Source organism: Cyprinus carpio, chromosome B18 (assembly GCF_018340385.1).
Source record: "Cyprinus carpio isolate SPL01 chromosome B18, ASM1834038v1, whole genome shotgun sequence".
NCBI lineage: Eukaryota > Metazoa > Chordata > Actinopteri > Cypriniformes > Cyprinidae > Cyprinus > Cyprinus carpio.
Window position 1 is genome coordinate 25,673,905 of NC_056614.1, and position 10,000 is coordinate 25,683,904.

General features: G+C 40.0%; 1 protein-coding gene across 1 annotated transcript in view; it reads right to left on the reverse strand.

Moving 5' to 3' along the window:
* Positions 1-8,424, reverse strand: part of LOC109083550 (transient receptor potential cation channel subfamily M member 7-like) — a 56,939-nt gene extending 48,515 nt beyond the window's left edge. The window contains 3 exon segments of the mRNA XM_042743631.1: positions 656-694; positions 879-958; positions 8,388-8,424. Of these exon segments, the coding sequence (XP_042599565.1) occupies positions 656-694; positions 879-958; positions 8,388-8,390 (122 nt within the window). The 5' untranslated portion in view covers positions 8,391-8,424.
* Between the last annotated feature and the right edge of the window lie 1,576 nt (positions 8,425-10,000).

The window sequence follows — 10,000 nt, forward strand, 5'->3', positions numbered from 1 at the left end:
ACACCATTAACCCCGTCCGATCAGAACACTGCACTGAGTGACACCATTAACCCCTGACCAATCAGAACACTGCACTGACTGACACCATTAACCCCTGACCGATCAGAACACTGCACTGAGTGACATCATTAACCCCTGACCAATCAGAACACTGCACTGAGTGACATCATTAACCCCTGACCAATCAGAACACTGCACTGACTGACACCATTAACCCCTGACCAATCAGAACACTGCACTGACTGACATCATTAACCCCTGACCAATCAGAACACTGCACTGACTGACACCATTAACCCCTGACCGATCAGAACGCTGTGATAAGTGACAGTGCAGTGCACACGTGATCATTCTGAGTGTTTTCTGTGTGTGTGTGTGTTCAGACCTTGGCTCTGTACGAATGGGATCCTCCCTGGAAGTTGATGACTCCATAAGCGTCAGTGGGACTCTCCTCCGTGTGCTTCTCCACTGACCACTGCTCCAGATCGGACAGCCCGCCCTCGGTCAGGCGCCGTCTGAGTATTTCACTGCCAGTGTGGCGGTGAAGCCCACGTGCTGCAACCAGGCCGCACAAGCATCTACACACACACACACACACGTCAGCACACACTCCATCCTGAACACTCAGCGTGTCAAGTCGTGTTTGGACACTCACCGCACGAGCTGCTGACAGATTTGGCATCCTGGGAGGCATCTGCATAACAAACAAAAGCCATATTAGAGTGAAACCAGAACTTCTATGCATATGATAACACGTAGAAATGAATTCAATTAATGAAATCATGCTGTTGCACTGAGCTTGATTCAGTCCCATCGGCGATGTATGGACACACAATGATGTCAGAGCCGTTTATAATAACGTGAAGCGCTTGACGTACCTGTGCGGGTCTTTTGACACGGGCAATATATAGACACATTCCCTCTTGGTGAAACTGTGTTCAATCCAGGACTTCTGGGACTGCAGAAGAAAAACAGAATCAACAAAGCAGCAGTACATTTCAGACGGTCACTCTCCCCCGACTGACATTTCACACTGAAAAGTCTAATAATGATGATGACCAAACAAGTCTTGATGTAATGGAAGCAGCATCAGATCTTTTCCTCCTTACGGTGACATTCATCTGAGTGTAAAAGAAAAACAAAGGGCGGGGCTTGGTTCTATGCATCGGTTGTTGATTGGATGTTGAGATGTGGCGTGGCTCTCAAATGGAAGCAGATCTGAATGAGCATGCAGTGGACCGTAAGAGGGGACTTTAACCAGACTAAATGGATTGGAGAAGTCCTGCATACATCACAAGAGCGAAGCCTGTCCTTTCACTGGATTACACTTTACAAGATCTAAATTTAAAAATAAAAGTTCACAAGATGAACTTACAATAGAATGAAAAAACAGACATTAAACATGTTAAAGCATAAAAAAGAAGCCTTTAAAAAAGATGGCCATATAAATATTAAACACTGATGTGTCATTTTAATCACAGGGTTCACATCAGCTAATAGTAATTATGTTTGTCATGACACCAAAATGTTATACACTGAAAACTCAATATCACCACAAACCAGGTGACTACCTTACAAACATCTAACGTCACCTTTATTTCTACAGCGATTTATACAGATCGAGTGTTGTGAAACGAAACGGACCTTCAGCTGTATCTGCTAAACTACCGTTTACATCAGGACTGCTGGTTAAACGCTAATCATGAGGTTTACAATAATAACTATAGAAACACAAACACTAGATTACTACCTTAGACCTGGTCTCGAGATCCACCCAGAAAAGAGACCAGCATTATAAAGTTCATCATTTATGAGCAGGAAAGTCTTCCTCCTCAGCCTTCTGTTTCTCGCTGGACTGATATAAACCTGTTACTGCAATAGTGATCTAGACACATCTAATTCTTTAGAACAGCCGATGAAACCGGCGCCGATTCTGAGACTCAACGTCTAGCCCATCCATCAATCTCAACAATTAAGGCAATATTTGGGACCCAAAAATGTCAAATTCATCATTTACTCTCCCTCATGAGACTTTTTCAAACCTGACTTTTGAGACATTTCTCAAATATCTGAAGCTTTTTTCTCCACTAAAGAAAAAAAAGTCACAAAAGGTTTGGGGGAAGGGACGCCAGGCAGAAATGTCACGATTTAAAACTGGGGCTCGAGCAGGCAGTCCGACTGGATTTAACACCGGGGATTTTTAATTAAATTCCCGGGCCTTTTTTGAGCTCACAGCAGCCCCTGCGGAGCCGGGCCCGGGCACCACCCCATTAACACATATTCGCGAGAAACCCCAAAAGCCATAAACCGGGGACCGGAGTGTTGTCTGTCCCCCAAAACTCCTCATCTTCATCCTTCGGGCGCGGCAAGTACAGAAACAGGGCCGAAAGGGAGAGACCCCCCAGGACTAAAGAGCTAAACTGTGTTTCTCGCCAGTTAATCAGCGGGGGAGGTCGTGGGTTTGATGAATTTTCTGCCCGAGAACAAGCATTACAGAGAGAGGAAACCCCCGTGTGGGGAGATCGGGGTTTGATCGAAAAGAGAGATAAGGAAACGGTGTTTAAAACCTTTTTAAAAAAAACCCCAAACCCCTTCACGGCTTTTTTTAAAACAGCTTACGAAAACAACTAACCAGAACCAGTCAGTAACTCATCCCACCTAACAACTGAAACATTTACATGCAGGGCTGAATTTTAGGTGTAGATTTTATAATCCCGGGGTCTCGGGGGATAAACCCCATGACCACCACACAGAAAAACCCCGAAGCAGCCTCGAACCTTACACTACCAGCAAGATTTTTAATGTTTTAAAGGGTCTCTTCTGCTCACCAAGCCTGCATTTATTTGATCCAAAGGACAGTAAAAGCAGTAATATTGTGAAATATTTTTACTATTTAAAATAACTGTTTTTCTATTTTTTGTTTTTTAACATGTAATTTATTTTTTGTGATCAAGCTGTATTTTCAAATCATTACCCCAGTTTCTTTCCATGATTTTCCCAGAAATCAAAAAAGGGTGATTTGCTGTCGAAAAAACTTTTCCCGTTTTTAAAACAATATTTTAACTACTTGAGTATTTTTTTTTCAGGAAAGATCAAAAGATAAATTTACCCCGGATTTTAAAAGCTTGGAGTCAGTAAAATTACTTTTTTTTTTAAGAAATTAAAAATTTTTTTATTTAGCAAGGATGCTTTAAATTGATCAAAAGTAAAGGCTGAAGACATTTATAATGTTACAAAAGATTGCTATTTCGGGATCAATGCTGTTCTTCTGAAATTTCTATTAAAATCAAAAGAAACCTAAAAAAAAATTCTACTCTGCTTTTTTTCAACAATAATAACAACAAAAAATGTTTCTTGAGCACAAATCAGAATATTAGAATGATTTCTTGAAAAAGAAGCCTGGATAATGATGCTAAAATCCCTTTATCCGTCATTAAATTTTAAAAAATTTTCAGAAAAAAAAAGTTATTTTAAATAGTAAAAATTTTTACAATTTTTATATTCTGGATAAATAAATGGGGCCTTCAAGACTTCTTTAAAAGCATTAAATATTAATTTCTGACTGGTAGTTGTTTTTTATTTGAAAATGCGTTTATTCACAAAAACCTAACTGATTAAATGTAAATGAATCAAAATTGTAATCTGAAGATGTGAAGTGAGATGAATCTTCATGATTAGATCAGCATATCATGCTGCTCCATAAAACTTTATAATGTCTGGACAATCCCCGCTTCCCTAAATTAATTAAAACCCATTGATGAGCATCTCGATAAGCTTTAAAAAACCCGGCCTCAAGTCCATAAACACAGAATCCCCGGGGTTTTTATCAGGCGTTCACAGATAACACACACCTGCCCCCAAACCCCCAAAAATCACCTTAGCAACATCAGCTCCTCCCTTTGGGCACACACAACACAGTACCCCCGGGTCATCAGGGGCCCCCAAAAACTACTAGAGGCCCAGTGACTCACGGCGAAGCTCAAACACAAACCGCTGGCAGTCATGTTTTATTCCCTGCATTTCATTTTTATACTACACTAAAAGATTCCCATTTAAAAAATAAATGCCTTAAAAAACCCTGAACTTTCTATTCATCTGTGAATCCTGAAAAATAAAATGCATCAAGCTTCCACAGAAATATTGTGCAGCAGCACAACTGTGTTAAAACGTTGATAATAATCAAAAAAAATGTTTCTTGAGCAGCAAATCATCCCCATTTTAGAATGATTTCTGAAGATCAGGGTGGACACTGGGGGGACGGGAAAGTAATGATGTTTGAAAATACGGCTATTTCATCACAGAAATACATTACATTTTCAATATACAGTCCCAGGTCAAAAGTTTGGAAACATTACTTTTTTTAATGTTTTTTTTAAAAAAGTTTCTTTTTGTTTTCCATCAAGCCTGCATTTGTTTGATAAAAAAAATACAGAAAAAAAATTTAATGGCCTTGATATATTGTACAATTTAAAATAATTGTTTTTAAATTTATTGCTTACTTTAAATTATCATTTTATTTCTGTGATGCAAAGCTGAATTTTAGGATCATTATCACATGACCCTTTAGGAAATCATTCTAATATGATGATTCATTATCAAAGTTGGAAACAGTTCTGCTGCTTAATTTTTTTTTCCGGGAACATGATACTTTTAGGAAAACTTTGATGAATAAAGAAAAAAAAAAAAAAAAAAAAAGAATTTTTTTAAAAAAAAAATTTTTGTAATAAAAATATACCTACTTAAAGTAATTTGGGGGTCAGTAATTTTTGTTTTTTTTTTTTTTTTTTTTAAAAAAAAAATCAATACTTTTTTTCCGGGATGTGTTAAATTGAAAAAAAGTTATGAAAAATTTTTTTAGATTTTTTTTTTTTATTTTTGAATAAATGCGTTTTTTTTAAACCTTTTTTATAAATATATTAGCCCAAGTGTTTCCACACTCAAATAAATCAGAATTTTGAATGTTTCAAATTCTTGATAACTGATGTTACATGTACACTGAAGGCTGGGTAATGGGGAAAACGGCCTCCAGAATAAGTATTTTAAAGTACTTCCCAATAAAAAAACTATTGTTTTGGTTTTGAAATCAATATTTCACAATATTACTGTTTTTCTGTAATTTTTGATCGGAAATAAATGCGGGCTTGATGAGCAGAAAACTTCTTTCAAAAAACTTTAAAAAAAATAGTAATGTTCAAACTTTGCCCTATATATTCACATAGAAACTGCTGTTCAAAAGTTAGAATAATAATTATAATTTTTACTGTTATTTTTTTAACCCAAATAGAAATGCAGCCTCTGTGAATGAAGAGACTCAAAAAGTTCCAGCACCCGGGTGTGTGTCAAAAGGCGAGCTCCTTTGACTGTTTTTCTCAAAAAAAACGATACTCTGGCCCAACACGTCACCCAGTGTTTTAAATCGCCCGGGGGGGGCCTGTTTTTCATTTCGTTAAATCTTCATGAAAGTTTAAAACATCCCCCGATTCCTACCTTCCAATCTGAACGGGGCTGGGCTTGGGTTGTGTGTGTGTGTGAGACTGATACCCAATTCAATTCGTCAAAACCCCCTTTTCAAACACCAGCTCTTTCTCCAGAATGGCTCTTTTCCAAATCTAATGAAACTCTTCATTACTTTTTTGGGAATCACAGGCGTCTAAAGGGGTTTCTCTCCCACAAAACCCAGCTCCAGATCATAAATTCACGGTTTTTGGGAGTAAAAGCTACTGAATCTCATATTTAAACACAAAATTTTTAGCTGTTTGGAAATTACAGTCTCTCTCTCTCTCTTTTTTACGTTCAGGTCGGGGTATTACAGTAATCTGGAGCATGTGACTCTTAAGTTTCTGTGTGAGAAAACAATCACACACACACATTTTTTGGCTAAAACCCCCCACACACACACACAAAAACCACAAAAACACAGCCCGTCTCAGAAAAGTCTACCAGATCAGAAATCATCTGAAACCATCTATTGTCCCTGCAGCTGGCACCCAGTCATCAATGCTTACAGGTATTTTTTGTATCAATAGACAACAATACATTGTAGCGAGTCACAATTAAAATTTCTCTTTTTATGATAAAAATCATTAGGATATTAAGAAAAACCCAAAACCCTATGCATCAGAGTCTAAAGGCGTTAAACTAAAGGGTCCCCGGACGAGTCTTCCAGTCGCCCGAGACACAGATCACGACCCAAGCGTGTTCAGAGACGCGGACAGAACCGCATATTAACAGCCAATTACCCTAAAACCCGCTCCATCGGTCCTCAAATTTGACCTTTCTGAAGTTTTAAAACAGCTGCTGTCTCGTCAATCACCAGAAATGCCCCAACACCGCCCCAAAACTCTGAAGGATATTAAACTATAAATATCAAAATATAAGAATAATACCCCACTTTTAGGTGTCTGGGTTTACTTGCAAAATAAATAAATACTTCTTAGTTTACAATGTAACTACTGCGTTGAATTGAACTGAACATGAGAGAGAGCTCTCTTTATTTCGCGGCTGAGTTTGGGATCTGATTGGGGTTTGGTTTTTTAGGTTAGGTTTAGGTTAGGTTTAAGGGTCAAGATGTACAGAAAAAGTACTATATATTGCTTACAGAAGGTTTTGTTAAATATAATACAATATAAAAACAAGTGCTTTGCTAAAAATTAATTAAACAATTGTACATAAGTTTAAAAATAGACTTTAATAAAAGTGGGTCTATAAATAAAGCACCGGTTTGCTCCTCATGAGACTCGCTTCTTCTGTGGAACGAACAAAACCCGGCCCCACTTTGTGAACACGAAACAAAATATTCCTAAAAAAACACCCCGGTTAAAGGGGAAAAAAAAGGGGGGGAAAAATTTAAAAAAAGTAAAAAGAAAAGGGCGCCCACCAAACAAATTTATCAAACGGGCTCTATTGGCAGTGATCCTAAAAACTGAGCAAAATATCACCCCGAAACCCCCATCCACTCCCGGTGTTCTTATAGAGGTCACCAGGGTCAGCTAAACTGTTTAGACTAAGAATTCACCCTGGGCCCAAAAAACACCCAGAACCCTGTAGACAGGTACATCGGGTTCCACCCTCAGACTGACCACAGCAAGAAGATCAGGTAAATAATAAAACCGACCTGGACCAAAACCAAGATTGGATTTATACACCCTGAAGCTAAAAAATAATCTCCCTTGATTAGGGTTTGTTAGGAGGACAATATTTTCTGAGAACAACTATTTAAAAATCGGAATCGAGGGAGCAAAAAAATCTAAATATTGAAAATCATTTTTAAAGGGACAGTTCACCCCAAAGAAAATTCTGTCAATTTACTAGGGAAGTCACTGGAAACCACCAACTTTTTGGTTACCAGCAATCTTCAAAATTCTTCTTTCATGTTAAAAAACATGATAAAGTAATTTTGGAAAGACATGAAGATGAGTAAAGGACGATTTTAAATTTTTTTGGGGGTGAACTGTCCCTAAAATCCGGGAAATTTTCCATTGCATATGATTTTTTTACATAAAAAACAGTTTTTTTTAAAAAACGACAAAAAAGATTATTTGGGGAAACCCAAAACATGGTTCTTCGGGAACCCCCCTTAAGTCTTTATTTTAAGATTTTTAAGTTTTTTTTTGTGTCGCTGGTTTAAAATAACCGTCCCTAGTATTCCACGAGCTGCTGAACATAAAGTTTTGTATGAGAATACCAGATCTGTTTAAAAACATTAGTTTAAGATTTTTATCACGATTTTGAGCCTCATACTAATCACTCACCTCCTGGATTGGGGCACTTTCTTTATTTATACCCATTTAAAATTAAAACCCATCGTCCAGCGGCAGAACACGCGCTGAGCGCCAGCCGGATCATTTAAAACAGTTCTAAACACACAAACATATTTCCAAAGTGTTCCTGAACATGAAAACAGCGCGACATCTAACGTTAAGGTTATTATAATCCAGCGCGAGCGAGACAGAACTCGCGCCATTCACGGCCGGGGGGGGCCGCGCTCGGGCGTCAACACAGTGTTTTTTTTTTGAATATTTTTTATTTTTAAAACCGTCATTACATTTTATTATAACTCTAAGGGGTCAGTGAGCTGCGGAGCCAGGCGCAGCGCAGGCGGCTAAAGCAAACCCTCGACTTTTTCCCCATGACCGGAGGCTTTACTTTTAATTCCGCGCACGATCTTTTCCTGATCTACGTACGACGGCGTCCGAACGCGACGCCAGGTGTTTTCCAGCGCCCCTCCGCCGGTACCGGGGTTCGGTGCTGCGCGCGTCTGGCAGAAAGCTAACGCTAGCGGCGAGCCACGAGCCTACAGACGCCTCGACGCGACGCCCGACCAGCTGTCAGCGCGTTCGTCTCGGGGGCGCCACGAAAGCGCTGGGGAAACCCCGCAAGATGCTTACCATTCTCTTCACCTTTTCAGAGTCGCGGCGCTGATCCAGAGGGGCCCTACCCTTTTATCGGGCCTTTCTGCTCGGTGAGCCGGGGAAAGGGAAGGGGGCCCGGGGGCGGTGGAGGGTGGGTTTGCGTCCGCTGCAAGCTCCACCGGAAGGTGGTTTTTTTTCATAATTGTGGGACTCTGGCGGGCCGGCGTGACGGGAGGGGGTTTTTTGAGCCCGCCCCCTGCTGAGTCAGAGCCCCGGGGCGGGCTTCGCGTCTCCCCCCTACACACACAAAACACACACACCCCCACACTCTCTCTCTCTTTTTCTCTCTCACACCCAACACACACTCCCTCCCCCCTCTCTCCCCCTCTCCTCCTCTCTCTCTCTCACACACACACACACACACCCCCCCCCACCCCCCTCTCTCCCCTCTCACACACCCCCCACACACACACTCTCTCTCTCCCCTCTCCTCTCTCCACACCCACACATTCACACACCTCTCTCTCTCTCCCCACACACACACCCACACCCCCACCCATTTCCTTATCAAAACACACACAACATACACCACATAAAAAAGGCCACCCTCTCCCCTCTCCCACACCAAAAACACACCCTCTCACCCCACACACACACACCCACTCCTCTCTCTCTCACGCACACACACCCCTCTCCCCTCACACACTCAGTAACAAATGTTTTTAGTTGAACTAAAGTGTTTCTCTTACATTTCAGATCGGGATGTCACACTTGTGATGTTTGGTTCGTTAACACTGGTGAGATTGCTCTGTTTTTAAGTGTGAGTAAGTGTGAACGTCTGCGTCTGAACCTGGTGTGATCAAATGCGGTTTAACTGATATATGAACACAACACGGAGCAAACACAATCTAAACAAAACCCGAAACAGCACATGATGTCACAACATGTGACCCTAAAAGACAAAAGGCTCCCACACCCGGTTCCTGTTGTGTGGAACACTCTCTGGTGCAATCCGAGCAGTTTCCTGCAGCTTTTTGAACTCTTTATTCATGAAGCGTTCTAGTTACTAATAATTCCCTCCATAATATGTCACCGATTTAAAGGCGTTAACTTTAAGAAGCCAGAACCCGTTCCCTGAGACCCGCCTGCTTTTCAACTGAACCCCAATCATATTTTCACAACAAAGCCTGCATTTGGAAATTGCGTCTTTCATTCAAGATTACATGTAATCGCCGTTGGGCGCCCTCTGCAGGTATTTGTAATAATACATTAGGGTACTTGGTTATGTTCAATAGGCATATTAAATATGGTTTTATCAGTGTTTTCAATAATAAAAACATGTAATTACTTTGGTTTTGATATTTTATTGAGGCCAGTTATTATTCCCATCGTAAGTTTAATATTAAATCGTCATAAACCTAAACAGCCTGTTGTTTCACTTATCTCTGTTTTTGTTATTAAAAATAACCAAAATAATCATTAGATTACTTGATTACCAAACTACCTCCATTAGTTACAGCCCTAGATTAGTTACACTGCATGTTTTACTTTCTTGTGATTGAAAACCAAAATATTTTTGTATTGAACCAGTTTTTTAAGAATAGTATTAAACATTGTCCTGCGTTCAGTGAACCAGTACTTTTATTGGT